At 47.9% G+C, this 24,735-nt stretch overlaps 1 protein-coding gene across 1 annotated transcript; it reads right to left on the minus strand.

Moving 5' to 3' along the window:
• Positions 1 to 495: 495 nt before the first annotated feature.
• LOC110521073 (uncharacterized) lies at positions 496 to 24,324 on the minus strand. The gene is made up of 24 exons (XM_036976065.2): positions 24,195 to 24,324; positions 21,513 to 22,888; positions 20,611 to 21,355; positions 20,362 to 20,440; positions 20,013 to 20,147; positions 19,733 to 19,849; positions 16,658 to 17,204; positions 16,216 to 16,441; positions 15,898 to 16,126; positions 15,586 to 15,776; positions 15,228 to 15,389; positions 12,110 to 12,149; positions 11,748 to 11,989; positions 11,304 to 11,540; positions 10,727 to 11,054; positions 10,199 to 10,525; positions 9,227 to 10,113; positions 9,001 to 9,095; positions 8,860 to 8,899; positions 5,375 to 5,551; positions 5,057 to 5,168; positions 4,759 to 4,902; positions 4,021 to 4,173; positions 496 to 3,780 (listed from the first exon to the last, which is right to left on the minus strand). Exons 2-24 carry the CDS (start codon positions 22,781 to 22,783, stop codon positions 2,198 to 2,200), a joined length of 8,067 nt encoding a protein of 2,688 aa, XP_036831960.2. The 5' UTR covers positions 22,784 to 22,888; positions 24,195 to 24,324; the 3' UTR covers positions 496 to 2,197.
• Between the last annotated feature and the right edge of the window lie 411 nt (positions 24,325 to 24,735).

The raw sequence follows: 24,735 nt of genomic DNA on the forward strand, positions 1-24,735 counted from the left end.
CTATTGTGTTATTGACTGTACGTTTGTTTATTCCATATGTAACTCCTTGTGTCGCACTGCTTTTCTTTATCTTGGCCAGGTCGCAGTTGTAAATTAGAACTTTTTTTTCAACTGGTCTACCTGGTTAAATAAAGGTGAAATAAAAAATTGGCTAGAATGGTCCCACCTGATCTTGCCTCCTCCCGACTGATTTTCATTTTTTAAGACATTACTTGTCATTGTTAGAGCCACTTGAGTATCTGGTCAATATAATGGATAATCTGTGCTATAATGCAATCATTACCCGTATTCGCCAGTGTAACATCTGTTTAAGCTTTGTGCCATTAGAACCAATAACAAAACCACAATAATTAATTCCTATGATAGCTGCAATAATTACTTGCCAATTACAGCTAGAATGACTAGTCAAATTAGGATTCTTCTATAATATTCTACAGCATCACATTGTGAATTGGTTGAGTTTCATGGAGGTTAAGACAACTGCCACAGCAAAGAAACACATGTACAGGTTTATTTATTTTCAAGGCCACAGTATCTTGCCAGCACATCTGAGTGACTGAAGTAAAACGGTCATTTCTTTACAAAAAAGGAAAGAGGAACATTATACAACAAGACAGACTTATAAAAAATAAAACACATTTTACAAAGGTTATTTTCATAGATTACAGTATAGCTTAGATTGAGTCATGATGAGTCACACACGAGGTTGAAATACAAATGTCTCGACTACAAATAATAGTTTTTTTTGTGTTTTTTTTTAATACATGTTATGCACAAGTTCCTCAAAAATCAGACATAGGAATCATTGAAAAACAGATGGGGAAACAATCCATAAGGCAAACCTAAATATTCAACATGGTTGTGACAGTGTAGAAGTTACAGAAGATTTAAAGTGCTGATTCAGATGTTTTTTTAATTCATAGGCCTGGGAAGCAAGAGTGTATTTGAAAGACTGGACGCACCAACCACAGCTAAAATACAAAAAGTCTTTACAGTGGCATAGAAAGAACATTTACAGTGTTTTTGACATGAACAAACATGAATGCTGTACATCTCAAATTAATGATTTTCAGGGCCTATTGATAATGTCTAATTGGGCCAGAAAGTAATTGATCTGTTTTGTTGTCATGTTCATGCATGTCCATCATTTTGTAGGTTAAATCGAAGACAACACACCCCTATATTAATAAAGACACAGGGAGTGAAGTCATAAACAAACCGTGATACTGAAGAGAAAAAAATACAGACCTTCCCTATACCGTAATCTTCAAAAAGTAGTGGTTTGATGATTAAATAACAAGAAATCAACTTTCTAGAACATAATAATAGTCTTCATCAAAAATGCATGACGTGTCACATTCACCCCAATATGGGGCTAACGTCCTATGTACCTGTACAACGGCTCAAACGGCAGTCAAACCTGCAGTACATTCATACAGTACATTAATTTAATGTTTTGCTCAAAGATTTAGGATGTTGGGAAAAGGGACTGTCCCTTAGGTGTAAGTTATTGTCTACTTTGTTGTGTTCCAGAGAAGGCAGATGAGTGCTAAAGCTAAGAGAGGGTCAACTCACACAGGCATAACTGTCCAGGGTCCTTTGGATTTGTGAACAGGCACATGCGGTGGTCTCAATGGGATTTCAGGACCTCTTTCCACAATTTAAAGCTTGAATCCTTAATTGAAACAATAACAAAGCGATTCCCCGCCTCTTTGTAAAAAAAAAAAAAAAAACAGCTGAGGGACAGGCCTGGAGAAATGTAACCACTCAAATTCTTAGAAAAAACTATGGATGTAATGACTAACCATCCAAGACATAAAAAAGGTTAACTGTGTTGAGGCTATACAGTGTTCGTTTACATTTACTTTGTTTACAAACACTGGAGTAAAACAAGCTTATATTTTGGGTTCTGATGAGGTACGACAGTTGAACTAAGCTCATGAGGCATTTAATTATAAAGTTATATTCTTCAAGAATCAATGGATGCAGCAACTAAGGATTCTAGCTTTAAATGACAGTTAATGGCACATCTGTCAGGAGTACGATTCTCTTGATCCTCTGGTTAGAGCTAGGCTGAAATGCAGCATCATCGGAGTGGAAGGAGAGAAAACAAGTTGTGGACGCCATTTTAGACTACTACAGTATTGAGATGCACCAATGGAAACAGTGTGGAAATGCAGCCTTAGTCTCAGTTTCACTAGGCCTTATCAGACCTTGTTGTCCTCTTCCCACTGACAAGGCCCTTCACCGATACAGCGCGGGTCACATGTCGAGTTCCAGGCCGACCCACAGCCTGTGGCGTTTTACCTGGGCTTCCTTTAGTCGTCGCTACAGGGCTAGTAACCTCAGCTCCTCCTCGTGGAGGTTTGGTTAGGTTGCCCTCAGTCTTCACCACAGGGATACCCCCCCCAGCACGAGTCCATCTCGCCGGGTTTAACCCAGCCCGAGTTACAGGGCTAGTAACCGCATCCCTAGTCACCTTGGCCGGACTAGAACTATCTCCAGCTCTCCGCACCTTTGGTGCCCTACCCCAAGTGGCAGGGCTACCGGCAGCACTCTTCACAGGCCTACCCCCAGCCTGAGTCACTGGGGTAGGGGTACTACCCCCAGCCTGAGTCACCCTGGCTGGGCTACCCCCAGGCCCAGTCGTCACCACAGGGCTAGTAGTAACCCCTACCTGTGATACTTTAGGCCTTCTACCCCGCCTCGTAGGGCTTAGGCTACGTTCCCTTGGTGTTAGTTGGATTTCACCACCCCCAGTATTAGTGTCTCGACCTGGGGGTATTCTTGTGACTAAGGTAGGGTTACAAGCACTACCTGCGGTTTGTGTCACGTTGGCCTGGTCGTTGCCACCGGTCGTCACCACAGGGATATTCACCCCAATCCGTGATACTTTACGGGGCCGACCCCGCGGCGCAGGGTTAGTAGTGATATCTCCAGTTGGTGGTGTTTTGATGTCAGTTTGTGGTGTTTTTATGTCCAAGCGAGGCCTTCCACGTTTTCTCTTCAGTAGTTGAGCCTCTGAGCTGTCTGTCGAGCCTCCCTCTCCCTTTTGTGTCAACAAACAATCCTTTTCCTTTGATGTCACCAAGCCAACCTCTGCCTTTTCCTTTGGTGTGACTGAGCTATCCTCTCCTTTTTGTGGGACCAAGCTATCAGTTTCTTTCTGTGACACCGTGCTATCCTGTTCTTTTTGTAGTTCTGAGCTATCCTTGCCCTTTAGTGTCACAGAGCTCTTCTTTCCATTGTGTTGTACCAGGCTATCCTTGCCCTTCCGCCCCACTACTATGCCCTGGTGTTCAGAGAGCGCCTTCACCAGTATGGCTGCCTCTCCCTTGGTCAGAGACAGGCCCCAGCCTCCAGCATCACTCTCACCCCCCATCTGTGGTTCCTCCAACGGCCTCCAGATGGCACTGTTTAGGGGAGCGATCTCCACAAGGGGACACTTCATACCAGAAAGCCTCTTGATTGAGTTTTTATTGATTAGTGACTTCTTCTTTTTGGGAGTTGAGCCGTTATCCTTCTCTGTGGAAGTCTCTTCTTCCATGGATCCATTACAGACAGGGGCCTGTGGTTCCTCCTTACCTAGTTCTGGCCTCTCTGCTACTGGGCTGTCGGAGGGCTGCTCAGCCTCCCCAGACACTCTCTCCTGGTCCTTCTCAGGGCCAGAGGCAGCTCTCTCCTTCTCCACAACCTCCATGGCTGCTGAGGAGGTGGGGGTTAAGAGGGTGGTGACTGTTGGTCTCTTCATAACTTTCACTGTGTAGACCGATCTTCCTGCTGTGGATAAAGGAAATACTCAACCGTTAGAATGAGACTCACAACAACATATTCTAGTCAGAATGCCAGTCTAACGATCATAACCCGTGGCACATTTTACCCATATAGTGGACCTCAAGAATTATTACGCTCTTCCAAATCAGCATCGTTGATATTTCATATTGAGATGTAGAACTTGCATAACCAATTAAACAAGAGTGTGAGACCAAATATGGGTGTCCTGTTCCTGTATGAACTCACCTGGTTTGGAAGCACGAAACATGGAAGGGGGAAGCATGGAAGCAGGAAGTATGATCTTGCCGCTCTTGGTGCGTAAAACAGCAGCCACTGGTTTCACAGAGCCACTAGCTGCTCCTGCTTGACCCAGAGAGCTAGCTTGAGACACCTGGGACACTGGAATATACAGATAAATATACTCATAAATAAGAGCTGTATCTAAATGGTTTATCAAAGTTAGCTGGCTAACCCATTGATCCTGCTTAGTGTCCATACTCCCTTGGGACACTGGGACACAGAAAAAGGTGAATCAGGTGCATAGGTGTAGGGATGGAAAGGCTGGCCATTCTTGCAGTCAAATGACCAAATTGCCCTCTAGTGGCCTCATGGGTGGACCATTATTAATCAACATTATTTTTAAAAATGTGCAGAAAATCTGGTGTTTCTATGTCAACCGGTTTTGTTATATTTTGTATTCTGTGATGTATAGAAAGTGTAATATTGGGATGAAACCTCTAAAGGTGTCTTCTTTGTTTTAAGCCCACAACCATGTGTGTGATGTGTATACTTTAGTTTCAAAGTAGATTTGTTTAAGACTACCAAGAAGCACTCTGTGTGACCCTGATTTAGCCCACTGCAGTAAAAGGATCATTATTAAAAGGTGTCACATCTGAATGTTTATTTAAGTGAGCTGGTTAATTCATTGATCCAGCTTAGTGCTATACCTCCTGTTGTCAGACATAAGAAGCAGGTTATAATTACCCGTCATGGTGTTGGGACTAGGGGTGGAAGTAGAGGAGGTGGGGCTAGAGGTAGGGGGGACAGTTGCTCTCCTCTGGGCAGCTAGAGTCCGTTTCTTCTCCCAGATCTCCTTCAGCTTGGCCTTGATCAGCTCCTCTGGCTTTCCTACAATACAAATTAAAAAAACACACCAGAGTTCACATTAATATGCTTCTTGCAATCACATAATAAAAGTATCTAAAGTAAGTCTGTGTGAAGTAAGTCATGTTTAAGTAAGAAAGGGATTAAATAAGTGATAAGTAGCTACAGTCAGACGCACCAGACATGTATGCGATCTCCTTGACATAGACAGTCTGGATCTCAGTCAGCATCCTCTTCTTCTCCTCCAGAGACTCAGAGTCCACCGACAGGGTACGAATTTCCTTCAGAGCCTGATGAAATAATACATGTTAAAATCCCTTTTATATACACCTGTATTTTTAACCATCTATACCAAAAAATGTGACCATGAAAAAGTTGACTTTATTTATTAAAGGGTATGAAAATAGCATATAGTTGTTGTGTCTACCACAGTACAGCACAAAATTAACCATAACATATAGCTGCTTACACAGCCACATAACATACTGTCCCATACCTGTGAGAGGAGGTGTAGCTTGGAGACCTTGGGGTCCAGTTCTTCCATGAACAGCACCTGTTTGAGTCTGGTGAAGAGCTTCTGGTGCTCGCCGCGACGCAGCCTCTCCGTCAGGGTGCGGTTCTTACGACCCCCTCCCTCACCAGACCCCTCCTCCTGTCTCATATCCCTCTGATGCTGCAGGGAACAGGAGTCAAAGGTTAAGGGTTGAGAGTTATTGAGCATTCTATTGGGTATTCCAAGGTATTCTTAGACCTCTTAAAGGGGAATGGAAACACTTTAGGAAGTAAAACTAAGAAAAGAGATTTATTCCATCCACTAATATTAAACATGTGCATTTAACATATATGCACCTCTATTTTTAGGATTTTGATATTGAACAACATTTATTAGAGTTATGGGTAGCGCCATCTTGAATTGCCATAGTAGCGACTGATGCCAATGCGTCATTGGAGCAAATTGTGAGTTTTGGCATGGGACTGAAAGTGAATGTTGCCACCAGGAGGCAACTCGCCCCACTGGACCTGAAAGGTTTCTCACAACTTTTGACAGATTTGTCATTGAGATCAGGACAACAATATTAAGGTAAGAAACTATGTGATAATTTGTACATTTTAGAGTATTTTTTTCCCAATTAATGAGTATGTGACTTGCCAACAAGCCGAGTAGACAGTCAGCTAAAATGAAGCAAGGTAGCAAGCTAGTTGATTTAGCTCCTATCTTGTCTTGTCGTTTTGAAGTAACTGTACAAAATAAAATTATCATATTGACAATTTGTAACCACACCAGCCCAGGACCTCCACATTCGGCTTTGTCACCTGTGGGATCGTGTGTGACCAGCCACCCGGACAGCTGATGAAACTGGGTTTGCACAAATGAAGAATTTCTGCACAAACTTTCAGAAACCGTCTCAGGGATGCTCACCAGGGTCTTGACCTGTAGTTTGGTGTTGTAACTGACTTCAGTGGGCAAATGCTTACCTGCGATGGCCACTGGCACGCTGGAGAAGTGTGTTCTTCACGGATTCATCCCCTTTTCAACAATACCAGGCTGAAAGCGTGTATGGTGTCGTGTGGGCGAGCGGTTTGCTGGTGTCAACGTTGTGAACAGAGTGCCCCATGGTGGGGGTGGGGTTATGGTATGGGCAGGCATAAGCTACGGACAACGAACACATCTGCATTTTATCGATGGCATTTTGAATGCACAGGGATACTGTGATGAGATCCTGAAGCCCATTGTCATGCCACATTCATCCACCACCATCACCTCATGTTTCAGCATGATAATGCATGGTCCCATGTCTACATCTGTACACAATTACTGGAAGCTGAGAATGTCCCCAGTTCTTCCATAGCCTGCATACTCAGATATGTCACCCATTGACCATGTTTGGGATGCTCTGGACCGACAGGTTATTCCAGTTCCCGCCAATATCCAGCAACTTCGCACAGCCATTGAAGAGTGGGACAGCATTCCACAGGCCACAATCAACAGCCTGATCAACTATGTGAAGGAGATCTGTTACGCTGCATGGGGCAAATGGTGGTAACACCAGATACTGACTGGTTTTCTGATCCACGCCCCTACTTTAACAAAAAAAGTTCTGTGACCAACAGATGCATATCTGTATTTCTAGTGAAATCCATAGATTAGGGCCTAATGAATATACACTGCTCAAAAAAATAAAGGGAACACTAAAATAACATCCTAGACCTGAATGAATGAAATATTCTTATTAAATACTTTTTCCTTTACATAGTTGAATGTGCTGACAACAAAATCACACAAAAATTATCAATGGAAATGACATTTATCAACCCATGGAGGTCTGGATTTGGAGTGGAAAACCACACTGGCAGTGCTCCTCCTGCTCCTCCTTGCACAAAGGCGGAGGTAGCGGTCCTGCTGCTGGGTTGTTGCCCTCCTACGGCCTCCTCCATGTCTCCTGATATACTGGCCTGTCACATGGTCGCGCCTCCATGCTCTGGACACTACGCTGATCCATCCTGGATGAGCTGCACTACCTGAGCCACTTGTGTGGGTTGTAGACTCCGTCTCATGCTACCACTAGAGTGAAAGCATTGCCAGCATTCAAAAGTGACCGAAACATCAGCCAGGAAGCATAGGAACTGAGAAGTGGTCTGTGGTCACCACCTGCAGAACCACTCCTTTATTGGGGGTGTCTTGCTAATGGCCTATAATTTCCACCTGTTGTCTATTCCATTTGCACAACAGCATGTGAAATTCATTGTCAATCAGTGTTGCTTCCTAAGTGGACAGTTTGATTTCACAGAAGTGTGATTGACTTGGAGTTACATTGTGTTGTTTAAGTGTTAACCTTTATTTTTTTGAGCAGTGTATTTCAATTGACTGATTTCCTTATATGAACTGTAACTCAGTAAAATCTTTGACATTCTTTTGTGAGCTGGCTGCTCATTCTAAATAGTATAATCTAATATCTTCAAAACAGTGGCAGCATGTGCAGCACTGGTCATTTGGTTTTCAACATGCAAAATTGAAACAGGTGTATTTATGCTGTTAAACGGCAACTGCTCTGCCCACAACCGTAAGGCTCTCCAGAGGGTAGTGAGGTCTGCACAATGCATCACCGGGGGAAAGCTACCTGCCATCCGGGACACCTACACCACCCGATGTCACAGGAAGGCCATAAAGATCATCAAGGACAACAACCACCTGAGCCACTGCCTGTTCACCCCGCTATCATCCAGAAGGCGAGGTCAGTACAGGTGCATCAAAGTGGAGACCGAGAGACTGAAAAACAGCTTCTATCTTAAGGCCATCAGACTGTTAAACAGCCATCACTAACATTGAGTGGCTGCTGCCAACACACTGACTCAACTCCAGCCACTTTAATAATGGAAATTGATGTAATAAATGTATCACTATTCACTTTAAACAATGCCACTTGTTAGATTACTTGTTAGATATTACTGCATGGTCGGAACTAGAAGCACAAGCATTTCGCTACACTCGCATTAACATCTGCTAACCATGTATATGTGACCAATAAAATTTGATTTGAAAAATGCACAGATTGCATTACATATCTTAAATAAACTATCAGTAGTTTGAAAACTTGGCATCATATTTTCTGTCATGTTGCTTTGTTGACAACTCCAACCAACTTCCGCCCCAGACATTCAGCCACCGTCGCTGTGATGTTTTCATTTATGGTTGGAAACCAGTCAATTTTGCTCATTAACGCATGCAGTGTTCATGGTCTTTCAGACAGTTTTGGGATTCAGCCATTTTAGGAAAATCCTGCCAGTGATGCAACAATGCCAATTTACAATTCCAGTAAGCTGGTGTTCTAAAGCCTAGTGCTTTCATTCCCTTTTAAACTATGTTTTTTGCAATACATGAGAGCTAAGACCTTAACTAGACAGCTCCGTAAGAGGGCCTAAGAACACTACAAAACAAGATGTTGCTCTGCAGTTATAATGGACAGATGGGAGAAGTCTTACCTTTTCTTTTGGTGCCGTTTCCCCATCCTGACAAGTTTTTCTGTTAGGACAAAATATACATTTTATTAACCCCAGCTTCCTTGAGACAGTTATACAAAATCATACAGCTAAATAGCCTACACACACACACTCCAGTCTTACAGTGTGTGTTTGACAGCGGCCCTCATCTGAGCGATGGTGATTCCCTGTCTCCTCTCCTCCACCGTCTCGATGTCCACTGCTTCCTCCTCGTCCTCCTGGGGTGAGAGACAACAATCTGGCTTTACAAAACACTACACCACAACCCAACCATGTGCAACTGCAGTGAACGTTACACACAGAATACAAAAATTACAAAAATTAACCATCAAAAATCAAGCTTGCTTACGTTGGCATATTCATCACTGTCGGAATCCGAGTCATCCGAGGAGTCGTCCGAGGAGTTGTCCGAATTAGAGTCCTCAACCTTAAAATCAGGATGTCCGTTCTCATGCATTCTTAGAGTGGTAAACCGACTGAACTCAGTGTCTTTCTTCCATGATTCTGGGCTCCATAGTCCCGAGCCCTCCCCCACCTCCCCTCTCTCTGCATCACTCTCGTCCGACAGCATCTTCTCATCACAGGTCAACTCATTGGGCTCCACGGGACAAGAGGTGTTGGCTTTGGCTGATCTACGGTCAGATTTAAGGTCCTTTGACTGAGTCTTAAGGTCCTTTTTCTGGGCTAGAGCTGATCTGGAGTCAGATGTATTGGTATTTAACCCTGGGGTGTAGGAGTGGTCTTCGGTTTTAACTGGTGTCAATGCCAGAGGCAAGGGAGAGGAAGAAGAGGTTCCTCTTGGGTTCTTCTGTGCCTTTACCTCTCCAGGTCCAGCAAAACCCACACCTGTGGTTCTGATTAGTTCAGGTAGCCTGGGAGCACCTCCTCCAGTACCTCCAGGCTTAGGGAGCTGGATGAGGGTGAAGCCCCCAGGCAGGGACACTCCAGCTGGGCCTCCCACGGTGCCCTGGCCTGGACCCCTAGAGCCCTGGTCCCCTGCAGTCGGAGGACAGATCCTGAAGGAGTAGGTCCCAGTCTGGCCCAGGAAGCTGGGGGTCTTCAGGGAGGAGGAGACAGTGAGAGACAAGGGGGAGGAAGAGGAAGAGGTCTGGGATGGGGTGATGGCACCCAACTGGCCCATGATGAATTTGATGAGGGGAGCGTGGGGAGGGGGGCTGCGAGGGGGGTGGATGGAGGTGAGAGGGGGGGGGGGTGGGAATGTCTTGGTAGCAAAACCTGTTGGGACAACACAAGACATTAGAGGGTGTTGAGGATGTGGTTGTGCATGTGCGTGTGTACAATAATCAGTACATGGACTCACGAGTGAGCTTGTCTTGATTCTTGGCCTTTATGTGACGCATACGATTCAGAGGTACCAGCTTGATCAACTGTCCGTTGGGCTGACGATACATTTTACAGCCCTGGGAGGAGGAGACTGTCTGTAGTAGCATCTTTCCAGCAGGGGGCGATACAGGGGGCGAGCCTTGGGAGGTGCCTGGGGCAGGAGGAGGGGCCATGGGTACCAGGAGCAGGGGTGAGCCGACTGGGTCTTTAGGGTTTGTGGTGCTTTGACTGGTAGAGGTTTTGCCTTTAGATTTGGTGACACCTAGGGACCATGGTGGTCTGTACGGAGGAGGCCTGTTCTTCCCTGGAAACAGACCACAGTGACAGTGTAAGAAAGAGAGGCCTTTTCTGAGAGAATACAGAACTATCGCCATCCTTGAACCATCAGGCTTCGGTTACTCAACTGTCTAATTACATCATAACTAATACAGTACAACAAAATGTAAAGGTTAAGTTGATAACTTCTACTTCAAGCCTCTATTGAGGAGCAGTGAAAGGATCTTACCTGCTGGTGTCTGGAATAATTTCTGGGCCAAAGCTCCTTTCTTAGCCATAGCTGTAATGCTACTACTGCCTTGAGGAGCAACAGCAGTGACTGCGGTCTTCAAGTGCCCAGCACCCACAGATGTTTTCTTCGCCCTGGGGAAGCAGTTTAGAGGCTTCTGAGGGGCCTTCTGAGGGGCCTTCTGAGGGGCCTTCTGAGGGGCCTTCTGAGGGGCCTTGGCTACAGAGCGCAACCTGCCGGTGACGAACGCAGCTAGCCGATTGGCCGGGTGCAGAGCTCCCATCTGCCCCAGCAGCAATCTGGCCTGGGAGTAGGATTTACCGTTCACCTGGGGAGGAAGAAAAATAAAGAAGAGAAAGAATGGAGATATAGGCAGAACAGATTAACATAAAGAACAGGTTCCCTGTGGAGGATAGAGCTTTTCACAAAATCTAGGTATAATTGTTAAATTAGAAATAACTCGGAGCTCCTCAATATAAAAAAAAAACATTACAAACTACACTTTATGGCTAGGTCTCTTTTCAAAAATGGATTAAAAAAATGTCCAAAATGGAGGTAGTGAACCTAATAAACCCACCTGGATTAGTCCTACAGCAGGGCAGGTTGGTTGTTTCTTCCTGGCTTTCAGTCTGCCTGCTGGCACTACTCCTGTTAGGAAGGGAGTCACTCCAACCTGCATCTCTGGCTCCTCAGGCTTAGGGATGCCCTCTTCCTCCTCGTCTTCATCACTGTCGTCACTACTGTTGTCTGTGACTTCACTATCGGATTCATCACTATCATCGGTATCACCGTCTTCAGCCTTACTGATGCAGACCTTGAAGTAAGGAAGTGGATGATAATAAATCACACTCATGAGCATTCATTTGTCACTGATCAAGTTATGCATTTAAAATCTGAAACATGGAGCAATTCTGAACATTATGTATGACAGCATGAGTTGGTCCAAATAACTGCTTCTTTAAGACAGGAACGGAAATTGCATGTTTATTGCTTAATTCTATATGGTTATTATCTCCCCTACCTTGAATATGATGATGGTGCTCTCAGCCTTGCGTTTGTGTGTGTTTGAGAGGAGGCGGACGTGGTAGGGGCCAATGTTGAAGGGTTCGGACAGACGGTTCTGGGTCATGCGTCGGCACAGAACCCCCAGGACCAGTTTCCGGTGCTGGTCCCAATTACACTCTGACTGGATCTCCAGCTGCCTAGTGGGTTCAGGAACTTTAGGCTTCTTGGCCTGGGTGGAGGGACTTTTCACTCGTACTACTACAGGGGGAAAGGTCAGATGTCACAGGTTAAGGGTTTAGGGGTAAACAGATTAAAACATAACATCTTGAACAGCCTCTTAAGAACTGTGGTGAGCAGTGATTCTGTGTTCCATCTTACCTGGTTTATTTGGAGTTGAGAGGATGGCAGCGATCATTTTCTGCAAAGACAAGAACATTTATAAATGACATTAACTGAGAGGGACTCAGTCTTACATCACCAAGATAGACTAGCTTGGTTACTCCTCTTCCATAGCCATTAAAAAATGTTTGTCTGCCCCTAGTGGCTAGACTAACTTCCTAAATCAGTGATCACCAACCTTTTCTGAGTCACGATCATTTTCGCAGTCAAAAAGCAAGCCGAGATCAACCGCTCAGAATTGATTTTATACATGACTTTAAAAAATGTAAGCCTGTGCAACATTTACCTAATAAAACACTTAGGTAGGAATGAGGTTTGTGCAGTAGGTCTAATACATTATCACAGCATATCAGCTTTATGCCTGGCCTGCCAATACTGTTCTTCTCAAACATATTATATTTCAAAACGCAAGCTTTGATAACAAAATAGATCGGTTGGTGAGGCACAGCGGAGCAAATAATACGCCATTTTATTTTACTAGACTGATGGTACCTGCATCTGATGGTCAGTCTCAGTGGAGGTAGAGAGAGAGAGAGCAGTAGAGGGTCCACCTCTCACGGTCCCTGCTCTCCTCTTTCCTCCAGTGAGACTGACCAGACAGAGGGGACACCTCTCACGGTCCCTGCTCTCCTCTTTCCTCCAGTGAGACTGACCAGACAGAGGGTCTACCTCTCACGGTCCCTGCTCTCCTCTTTCCTCCAGTGAGACTGACCAGACAGAGTCACAGTCCCTGCTCTCCTCTTTCCTCCAGTGAGACTGACCAGACAGAGTCACAGTCCCTGCTCTCCTCTTTCCTCCAGTGAGACTGACCAGACAGAGGGTCCACCTCTCACAGTCCCGGCTCTCCTCTTTCCTCCAGTGAGACTGACCAGACAGAGGGGACACCTCTCACGGTTCCTGCTCTCCTCTTTCCTCCAGTGAGACTGACCAGACAGAGGGTCCACCTCTCACAGTCCCGGCTCTCCTCTTTCCTCCAGTGAGACTGACCAGACAGAGGGGACACCTCTCACGGTCCCTGCTCTCCTCTTTCCTCCAGTGAGACTGACCAGACAGAGGGTCCACCTCTCACAGTCCCGGCTCTCCTCTTTCCTCCAGTGAGACTGACCAGACAGAGGGGACACCTCTCACGATCCCTGCTCTCCTATTTCCTCCAGTGAGACTGACCAGACAGAGGGTCCACCTCTCACGGTCCCTGCTCTCCTCTTTCCTCCAGTGAGACTGACCAGACAGAGGGTCCACCTCTCACGGTCCCTGCTCTCCTCTTTCCTCCAGTGAGACTGACCAGACAGAGGGGACACCTCTCACAGTCCCTGCTCTCCTCTTTCCTCCAGTGAGACTGACCAGACAGAGGGTCTACCTCTCACGGTCCCTGCTCTCCTCTTTCCTCCAGTGAGACTGACCAGACAGAGGGTCCACCTCTCACGGTCCCTGCTCTCCTCTTTCCTCCAGTGAGACTGACCAGACAGAGGGTCCACCTCTCACGGTCCCTGCTCTCCTCTTTCCTCCAGTGAGACTGACCAGACAGAGGGGACACCTCTCACGGTCCCTGCTCTCCTCTTTCCTCCAGTGAGACTGACCAGACAGAGTCACAGTCCCTGCTCTCCTCTTTCCTCCAGCGAGACTGACCAGACAGAGTCACAGTCCCTGCTCTCCTCTTTCCTCCAGTGAGACTGACCAGACAGAGGGTCCACCTCTCACAGTCCCTGCTCTCCTCTTTCCTCCAGTGAGACTGACCAGACAGAGGGTCTACCTCTCACGGTCCCTGCTCTCCTCTTTCTTCCAGTGAGACTGACCAGACAGAGGGTCCACCTCTCACGGTCCCTGCTCTCCTCTTTCCTCCAGTGAGACTGACCAGACAGAGGGTCCACCTCTCACGGTCCCTGCTCTCCTCTTTCCTCCAGTGAGACTGACCAGACAGAGGGGACACCTCTCACGGTCCCTGCTCTCCTCTTTCCTCCAGTGAGACTGACCAGACAGAGGGTCTACCTCTCACGGTCCCTGCTCTCCTCTTTCCTCCAGTGAGACTGACCAGACAGAGGGTCCACCTCTCACGGTCCCTGCTCTCCTCTTTCCTCCAGTGAGACTGACCAGACAGAGGGTCCACCTCTCACAGTCCCTGCTCTCCTCTTTCCTCCAGTGAGACTGACCAGACAGAGGGTCCACCTCTCACGGTCCCTGCTCTCCTCTTTCCTCCAGTGAGACTGACAAGACAGAGGGTCGACCTCTCACAGTCCCTGCTCTCCTCTTTCCTCCAGTGAGACTGACCAGACAGAGGGGATACCGTCTTCCACCTGATGATCGAGTCTCACGGCATCTGTCTCATGCACAAATTCATGTTGTTCCTATGACCAGAGAAAGTGAAATATTCCTCAATATTTAAATAGACACAACGAGCTGCTAATAATAAAAACACAGTCCTATCGATACACTTGGCTGCAGCGCGAGTAGAAGTAGGGAGAAGCGCGTTTTATGTTTTATAATAGTGTTCAATAAAAACAGTGTTGACAGAGCTGAATAAAATCATGAAGTCACTCCTAAAAACAGTGTTGACAGAGCTGAATAAAATCATGAAGTCACTCCTAAAAACAGTGTTGACAGAGCTGAATAAAAACATGAACTCACTCCTAAAAACAGCAGCTGTTTGCTGTACTCTTTGACAGTCTCTCTCTGGTCATGGTTTTAAGAGTTCTGAAATCTCACGTAGGCTAGTATCAAACTTCGGTGTGGGGTCATGGAAGCTGTAGGCATGATGATTTGAGCTATATGATTGGCCAGCACAGTAGGCACACTTGAATTAGTCACAGTGCTCCTGGTCTGCCGGGTAGGCGGAGTTTGTTCCTTCAGACAAATTAAAATGGTTCACAATGGGAACACTTTGCCTACCCAGCTCACAGGGGTCCTGAATCAAGTCCACCTACGGCCAACAGCGCAAGACAGGAAAACAAATTATAGGAGCACAAGGCTTTATCATTGGCTTTTTCTACAGAAATGTTCGATGGCTGACTAGGAATGGCTTGAAGATTGACCAGTTGATCGCACTCCTTAATGCATCTACTCTGACAATAAATATTTAGTGTGTGTGTGTCCTGTGCCTCACCTTTCTGCTGCTGGGGATGATGGAACTATTATTGTCCTTAAAGAGGTGGACCTGTGGCGGCAGCACCTGGGGCGGCGGTTTACTGTTAAACTCTCTGACACGGGCGCACGTCATCATGCTCTCAAAGTACTTGTAGACTGGGTCCTTGTCCTCCTCTCGCAGCTGCACGCACACACACACACAATCCCTCATAACTTTTTCATATACAATTTTTGTCAAATCGAGGTTTCCATCATATCACTACAGTTGAGTAATTTGGGGTGGTAGTTTGACAACATAGGATGTGTCTCAAATGTTCCCCCATTCCCTGCATAGTGCACTACCAGGGCCCACAGTATACTATGACAGAGGAATTTACCTCGGGGGTGAGACGAGGTACGTAGCGCTTTGGACCAGGGTTGTAGATCCTGGTTAGCGGCTTGATGGGTATGTTTGGGGCAGGTTTCGGGCTGAAGAGGGGCTCGGGGTCCACCCCTGAGGTGCAGTCCCACAGGGTTGAGACACGGACACCTCGATTGGGCTGAACCTCATGCTCCACGTTAGACACAGCTGGGCAGGGAGAGAAGACACGTTCATTAGCTTGTTCAAGTTGATGTGTCATTCATTTGGTCAATATAGAATATAATACAACTCTCACAAGTACCCAAATGCACCCTGGGTATGAACTTACTGTAAACAGGCAGTGTCTGGTGCTGGTCGTTCTCTGTTGCTGTGGTCTGTTTGGTGATCCTACGTTTGAAGCAGGAGCAGCCCAGCATACAGTCAGGCCTGTAACAGTGGAGCGGACCCCTGGACACCCGGGCCAAGCTGGAACACACACACCCCAGCCTGCAGAACTCAGAACCACACTCTGGACTGTCCACTGGACTGGCCTGGGGGGCACGGCTCTTAGGGAGACCCTGGAGGGCACAGACAACAGAGAAGAGATAGACCATCAGAAAATTTGTGTGCGCATTATGTGTGTGTGTGTCTATAATCTAAGTCCTACCTGCGCAGTGAGCAGTGCCATCAGGGCTCTCTCCACCCTCTCAGTAGTGATGTGTGTTCTATCGTGTCCTTGGTAGAAGGTGGCATCTTCCATCTCCATCATTCTCAGCTGGATCTTAGAGAGACCGACCAGTCTGAGCTGGTTCTTAGAGAGGCCAGTCAACCCGCTGGAGAGGCCTCTCCCTGGGCTGGAGTCCCTCCTCACAGCCCCCTGGCCTGGAGGAGACCTGGAGGTACGAGTAAAATGTTTAATGAAAGGCTTTATTGTCCATTTTAGGGTAAAAAAAGGAAACTTGTTGTAGGCTTGACAGGCTCAATCCCAAATATCTACATAACATTACTGGCATTTCAGACCCATATTGCTTTGGGACAACAACAAGTATAGATGTGTAAACTATATGCTTTGGCATGGGTATAGCATGTCTTTAGCAGCATTTCCTTACCGCTGTGCAGTAGGAGGGCTGGTGACTTTAACCCCAGCTGTAGCTTTAGCAGCAGTAGTTTTGTTACTGTTGGTGACCTGGATGGGCCGTAGCACAGAGGCAGATCTGGCTTTGCCCTGGGCTGGTGTGGGTTTGGGTTTGGCTGCTTTAGGAGGGGTCCTGTGGTTGTTGATGGGTGGAGGGGGTTTCTTTAGAGCTGCGTAGAGGAGGGGTTTCCGAGAGAGGGGGCAGGGTCTACAGAAGGCGGGGGGCGGGGGGGCACGTGTCTTCAGAACACTGTCGAGGGTCCGCACATAGCTGGTGCTGGTCACAGGCAGCTGATAGGCCACTGAGCCCAGGGGGTTGTGGGAGAAGGCAGCAGCGCGGTCGCTGATTCGCTGGGCCTCGCTCTCCAGGTATTGGTCGAGCATTTCGCTGCAGAAGGCCGAGCGGTTGGGGTTGTGGTTCTTAGAGGTCTCTTTGGTCCTGATGAACTTGTCCCTCCAGCCCTTGATCTTGGTCAGGTCACTGGTCTTCCCCGTCCTGGAGACAAAGGACCTGCTTCCATCTGCACAGCGAAGAGACAAGGCCGTTTGAGAAGAGATACGGGCCCAATTCCAAATCAACCTCTAGACCCTTCACCTAGCCTCTACCTCTCTGTTGTTTGGAGACTAAGTAGAGCCATCATTATATTGCACTTATCCAGTCCCTTCATATTTGCAAATACTGACAGGATTGGGGCTTGTGGGTTATCATCAGACCAAATAATAACCTCGCCCATTACCACTCCCCAATTCTACCACAGTGGTGGGAGTCACATTACTAGGGCTAATTCTGAGTGTTTAAGTTGGTGTAAATCCCATAATTGCCTTGCCTTATTATCTGCCTGACTGACGAGGGGTTTCAATGTGGATGATGACAGTAAACTGGGTATGAAGTGCTCAGTGACTCTGATGTATTAAACTAGCTGAGCCATGCAATTGAAAAAGCGCTATCATCTTTCAAGTGTAATTAATTTACTACTAGGCAGTCACATTTCTCAATCAGGAAATAATAACATGTCTATTAATACGTCCCCTTGTTGGCAACCACGGCAACATGCCTACGGCCGCCACGGCAACATGCCTACGGCCGCCACGGCAACATGCCTACGGCCGCCACGACAACATGCCTACGGCCGCCACGACAACATCCCTACGGCCGCCACGGCAACATCCCTACGGCCGCCACGGCAACATCCCTACGGCCGCCACGGCAACATCCCTACGGCCGCCACGGCAACATCCCTACGGCCGCCACGGCAACATCCCTACGGCCTCCACGACAACATCCCTACGGCCTCCACGACAACATCCCTACGGCCGCCACGACAACATCCCATACGGCCTCCACGACAACATCCCTACGGCCTCCACGACAACATCCCTACGGCCTCCACGACAACATCCCTACGGCCTCCACGACAACATCCCTACGGCCTCCACGACAACATCCCTACGGCCTCCACGACAACATCCCTACGGCCTCCACGACAACATCCCTACGGCCGCCACGACAACATCCCATACGGCCTCCACGACAACATCCCTACGGCCTCCACGACAACATGCCTACGGCCTCCACGACAACATCCCTACGGCCTCCACGACAACATCCCTACGGCCTCCACGACAACATCCCTACGGCCTCCACGACAACATGCCTACGGCCTCCACGACAACATGCCTACGGCCGCCACGACAACATGCCTACGGCCGCCACGACAACATCCCTACGGCCTCCACGACAACATCCCATACGGCCTCCACGACAACATCCCATACGGCCTCCACGACAACATCCCTACGGCCTCCACGACAACATCCCTACGGCCTCCACGACAACATCCCTACGGCCGCCACGACAACATGCCTACGGCCGCCACGACAACATGCCTACGGCCGCCACGACAACATCCCTACGGCCTCCACGACAACATCCCTACGGCCTCCACGACAACATGCCTACGGCCTCTACGACAACATGCCCTACGGCCTCCACGACAACATGCCCTACGGCCTCCACGACAACATGCCTACGGCCTCCACGACAACATCCCTACGGCCTCCACGACATCATCCCTACGGCCTCCACGACAACATCCCTACGGCCTCCACGACAACATCCCTACGGCCTCCACGACAACATCCCTACGGCCTCCACGACAACATCCCTACGGCCTCCACGACAACATGCCTACGGCCTCCACGACAACATGCCTACGGCCTCCACGACAACATGCCTACGGCCTCCACGACAACATGCCTACGGCCTCCACGACAACATGCCTACGGCCTCCACGACAACATGCCTACGGCCTCTACGACAACATCCCTACGGCCTCCACGACAACATCCCTACGGCCTCCACGACAACATCCCTACGGCCTCCACGACAACATCCCTACGGCCTCCACGACAACATCCCTACGGCCTCCACGACAACATCCCTACGGCCTCCACGACAACATCCCTACGGCCTCCACGACAACATCCCTACGGCCTCCACGACAACATCCCTACGGCCTCCACGACAACATGCCTACGGCCTCCACGACAACATCCCTACGGCCTCCACGACACCGCCTCCACGACAACATGCCTACGGCCTCCACGACAACATGCCTACGGCCTCCACGACAACATGCCTACGGCCTCCACGACAACATGCCTACGGCCTCCACGACAACATGCCTACGGCCTCCACGACAACATGCCTACGGCCTCTACGACAACATGCCTACGGCCTCTACGACAACATGCCTACGGCCTCTACGACAACATGCCTACGGCCTCTACGACAACATGCCTACGGCCTCTACGACAACATGCCTACGGCCTCTACCTATGGCTCTACTCAAACCAATAATAAAACAGTGAAAGTAAATAATACGTATTGTGTTGGTGTCCCATATAATGATCACTGGAGAGCTCTGAGATATGAGTTTCAACCATTTTTAGAAACAACCAGTGATCTCACTGCTGTTTTGCTGGTCTTATTGCTACTGTATGTGGCCTACATTGCTAGTAAATTACCCATCACTTAAGTGTAACTCACCAGTGGAGGTAGCGCTGCCCAGCCCAGTGAACACAGGCGGAGACAGCGGTAGACGCACCCCCAGATACTGTAGATCGATGGCCAGGCCTTGGTCCAGGGAGCTCAACTTCAGCCCAACTATAGGTAGGGGAATAACACACAGGGTTATCAATGGTGAACATTACTGTGAAATATCTAACTCTCTTAGGGCAGAGACTGGTAGGTTTGTGTGGTGAGAGATGGAGAGGGAGGAAGAGAGAGAAATACAGAGAGTGCATGCATGAGTGTGTTGTCCACTCACCCTCCTGTAGGACAGGGTGGATGACCTGTCTGTGTTTGAGTGTGTTCAGGTCTTGCAGTAAGATAGTCTGCAGACCGGCAATCTTCTCCTCAACACTCTCCAGTACTGCAATCTTCTCCTCAACACTCTCCAGTACTGCACACACACACACTTAGGTTAGAAAATAATAGAATAGACCAGTGTCATCATTATTGGAGACTTTCAGAAATGCATGTGGTATTGTGAATGTCAATCAGTGAAAACAGTAGTGGGTGTTGATGTTCTATTTTGTGTCTCCAGCAGGTCTTGTTGCCAAGTACACTGTAATTGACAAGCCCCAGTAGAATATAACTTCTTCGCTCCCACTTACCAGTTTTCTCTGGCTGTTCCTGAGTGACTGGTGATGTGTTATTGGATGGCATGTCCTCCACATGGACACCAAGAGCTTCCTGTGACACAGAGGAAGAGATAACCGTGTCAATACTGTCTGCACCTTCAGCAAAGTTAAACAAAGTTTCCCTCCTATATTTCCGACTCTGGGGTTTCTAAATGAACATTTCCGGATGTCTGAAATTCCTATTTCCCATAACTCTGACCGCACACAAGTGTCGTGTTTTACCTTGGAAGTGAAGGACACAAAAAGTAGACCCTCTACGTCATCCAGTTCGGGTTGCATAGCAACAGGTATCGGGCTGCTAGTTGCAGTGACAGCCGCTGTCGCCGCCTTGGTACCCTTAGAGACTTTTCCGACACTGCCCCACCGATTGCCCCCTGGTTTACGCCCCTTCTTCCATGGCTTAGGAACGGCAAAGGGGGACGCAGTGGGGGTCAGAGGTGAGGGGATAGGAGAAGGCTTGGGTGCAATCTTTTGAGGTTTGGATGTTTTAGGGGTTAAGCTCGCAGCCTTGTCCTCCTGAGTTTCTGTAAGCGAAATGGGTGCGGTCATGGTTGGCTCTACAAGCGGAACCTTCTGTGAAGGCGGAACCTCAGAGTCCATTGGTTCTACAGTGGAACGTTTTAAAGGCTTTGAACATCTGTTTGTGTGTAACACAGTAGACTGTGTAGTATTCTGAGGGTTAGCAGTCAGGCTGGCCTGTCTGGAGTGGTCCATCCCAGCACCCAGTCTCTCCCCCCCAGCCCCCGGGCTGTTCTCTGGCCTGGAGGCTCCTGAGGGCAGGGCTAGCTGGGCTCGGAGGTACTGCCTGTGGAAGACATGGTCACTGTAGTCCAGATCCATCCCCTCTTCACTGGCAGACACATCAGTCTGATTGACGTCTGAATCTGCTGTACCAGGAGCTACTTTCCTCAACTTCCCTGAGACTTCCCCCACAGGGTGAGTTGTAGGGAGAGAACGTTTCTTCATGCTACAAGACAATGAGGGGTGCAGGTGAAAAAAATTATTAGCGGTGTATCAAGAACAAATGGAAAACTGAATCGCAACAGTAAAACACTAACATTCAGTGAATTGTAAGGAAAACACTGGAATTATAGTACAACACGATAACAGAAAGCTTCACTCACCTGATATCAGCCACAGCATTGTTTACAGTAACAATATGCTCAGTCCCCTCACCACCATTGGACCTAGCAGTGCTACGACCAGGGGAGCGGATATCTCCCTTCCCCGCCTGAGGGTGCTCCGGCCTGGGCTTTGTGAGGCGCGGGCTGCCGCTGTCCTCCCGGAAGCCCTTAGCAAAGGGGTTATAATCTATCTTCAGCTGGGTGATCCTGGTGTTCTGGTACGACGTCACTGCATAGAACTCGGTCTGCGGGAACGTGAAGGTCATGACCTCCGGGCCGAGGAGCTGGAGGTCAAGCAGCTTAGGGTCAAAGCCAAGGTCGTCTCCATCTGCGACGGGGATCACGTGTAAACTGGGCCTGTAGCGGTGCATGGAGTGTAGCAACACATGTCCCTCCTGGTCCAGGCAGTGGTTAGTCAGTTTGAGTTTATAGAAGGAGACCAGGCTGGCCATCCAGACCTTCCCCAGGGCTGATGAGTCCTGGTGGGGAAAGAGTCGGCATGAGGCCTGGGTGTGTGGTTCTCCAGGACCACTGGGTTCCCACTCCTTCAGGTTCCAGCGATGGCGGTACGTGTCGACGGGGGTGATTGACAGGACCAAGCAGTAACGACGTGTTGGTTCCAAACCCGTCAGGCGGTAGCGGCAGTAGGGAAACATGCGCCGGCCCTGTTTGGTGAGGATCATCTCGGTTCCACAGCAGTGGAACTCCCTCCAGACATTGCTGTTCTCCAGAGTGACCCCCACACTACCACATGAGCTTATCGCTGAGAGGCCTTCCTCCTCGGGATGCAGGCCTCCGGGGGCTGGGCCACTGGCAGCAGATGATAAAAATGGTGAGGGGAGGGCTGGGTTGGCACCAGTGTTTGTCACAGTGGCAGCTGGTGATAAAGATGCTGATACTATGGGTGTGTTAGCTGGCTTAGCATCAGAGTTTATCCCACTATCCATGGGTACGGCTATGGTTCCACTCGCTTCTTTGTTTGTAATGACATCAGTGGATAAAGCTATTGCTAAGTTCACTTCACTGTGTGTGGATGATGCCATAGCTAGGTTGACTTCAGTGTTTGTTATGGTGTCAGTGGATGAAGCCATGGCTATGATGGTTAAGCTTGCATCCTTGTCTGTCATGGCTACAGCTTCTTGGTCCTCCACCACATCCTCGTTGGCCAGGCCTGGCTCCATGGTGACGCTGTCAAATGGGATTGATGTGGTGATAGAGGTAGTAATGGCCGAGTCCTCTACCCTCTCCTCCAGTACAGTAGGATCCTCCATAGATGGGACAGAGTAAACGTTGTATACTATTCTTCTTCACTAAAAAAAAAAAATAAAAAAAAAAAAGCACCTCAAGTTGAACTATGGTTATTTTCCGTTGACATCCTGGAATAATGAAAAAATAATGTTATGTTAGAAAAATGTCTCATGTGAATGGCCAGATAGTGAACCAACTAACAACATGTAAGGACATGTCTAAATGACTTATTACAGCATAATATATACATTGTGAAAATTGTAAGAAAAACATGGAGATTAAATAAGATTTTAATTTATCAAAAATACATTGTTTTCAGATGTGTGACCTTTCATGTGAAGTTTAGTGTCACCCAAAAGCAGTAGGCAGATCCCTAAAGCTTGGACTTTATCGGAAACAACACGTTACATCAATGTTATGTTTATCAGCTCTTAGTTGTTTTTGGATTTTCTTGAACAATGGCATTGTATTCATGTAATGTGTCATTCAAGTGTAGCAGGTGAGGTTGGTCAGCTCACTAGGCTCTCTTCATTGGTAAGTTGCCATAAGGCTTTAGTTCAGATGGATAACACAATCTTGAGTTGGGTCCTATGGAACTCAATTGATTAGCCTAGTTACTAGTTTAAGTTACATAGATGCTAGGCCTATATTACAAAACCTTAACTGATTAGGTTAAATTAGCCTAGCTAAACGTCAAGGCTAACGTTACAACAATATTTTCGTGTGCAGGTTAAAATGCAAATATGACATTAACTGGAATGTCCTTGTCAATTTAAGTTCAGAAACAATACAAATACCACGACTTTCTTTCATGTAGCCTATAGAAGTGCTTATTGGAGGTGTTACCGTTATTATTTGTTAAATATGGTTATTCCAAATTATATTTCCATCTCAACTATCAAACCAGTATTATTTTTCCATGAGCTTTAAATCGCGTATTTCTTCAAAAACACATGCCAGTGTCGAGTATAAAAGTTGCTTGACAACACCCCTCGTCCTCTCCTCCCCAAGCCTTGTTGTAGGCCTCCAGATATTTAGCCAGCAAGTTAAAAAGTTGGACATTCACTGACGCCTACCTTCCACCACCGTATGGCGTGTTGCGCTTTTTGGAGAGCAATAATAACAGAGCAAACTCCAACTGTTGCGTGCCGTCGTCGAAACAAAAGGCCTCGAAATAATCTTCGAGCGTGCACATAAATTCGCAAATGGAGGCCGCCGAAGCCACGCAATGTAGCCTAGCATCGACCATGCACACAGGCTACCAAGGCGCATGCACAACATCAACCCTCAATGGCGCGTGATTTCCCACGCCAGCGCGAGGAAAAGCGGGAGTCCATCCCGGGGATCTCTGCCACCTCGAGTCTAATTCGTGGCCTCGAACAACTCCGGCGAAAAGTCTGTGCAATAAATAACAAATACACAAATTGACTCTACCTTTGTGAATCGTGCAGGAATCGGATAGCGAACTGTCTGTTGTGACTCTCTTCGAATCTTGTGCATGTCCGTCCACTTCCAGGCTATCTCTCACTCCTTTCGAACATCTATCTACACATTCTCACTCCACGGAGACACACACACACATCCGTGCTCGGGGTGTGACGTAAGTCACCATGGCGGCACACACACTCAGGTTCGGTCGGTGTGTGTTGCGCAGGCTCCCTCCAGAGGTTTAGCGGGCAGTTATTTCTTCCGTCCTGCTGCCACAAAAAAAGCATAAAATACGATTCAATCTTTAGTACGGCTGATAACGCGGAAAAGAACGTTTAGCCTATCTGCTCTGTTTGAACACCTCCATTGGGGGAAATGGCAATTTTAGCCTGTATTCCTGCTGTAGCCTATCTGTGTGTGAAATGTGCGTTTATCTGCCTGTCTTTCTGATGGTTGGACGTCTGCCTGAGATTTGGTCTGCCTGTCTGACTTGTGATCTCTGTCTTGATCTGTCTGTCTGATGATGGTATGTCTGTCTGTCAACAGC

This window comes from Oncorhynchus mykiss, chromosome 4, assembly GCF_057628025.1.
Source record: "Oncorhynchus mykiss isolate SJ-2025 chromosome 4, ASM5762802v1, whole genome shotgun sequence".
Lineage (NCBI taxonomy): Eukaryota > Metazoa > Chordata > Actinopteri > Salmoniformes > Salmonidae > Oncorhynchus > Oncorhynchus mykiss.

What these genes read in the sequence shown, in the direction of transcription:
- LOC110521073 (XM_036976065.2), bottom strand. Translation starts at nt 22,783, where the DNA reads ATGGAGGATCCTACTGTACTGGAGGAGAGGGTAGAGGACTCGGCCATT. An exon ending in TGGCACTGCTCACTGCGCAG is followed by an intron (nt 16,127 to 16,215) that starts GTAGGACTTAGA and finishes TGTGCCCTCCAG; the next exon opens with GGTCTCCCTAAGAGCCGTGC. An exon ending in GGAGATCGCATACATGTCTG is followed by an intron (nt 4,903 to 5,056) that starts GTGCGTCTGACT and finishes TTTGTATTGTAG; the next exon opens with GAAAGCCAGAGGAGCTGATC.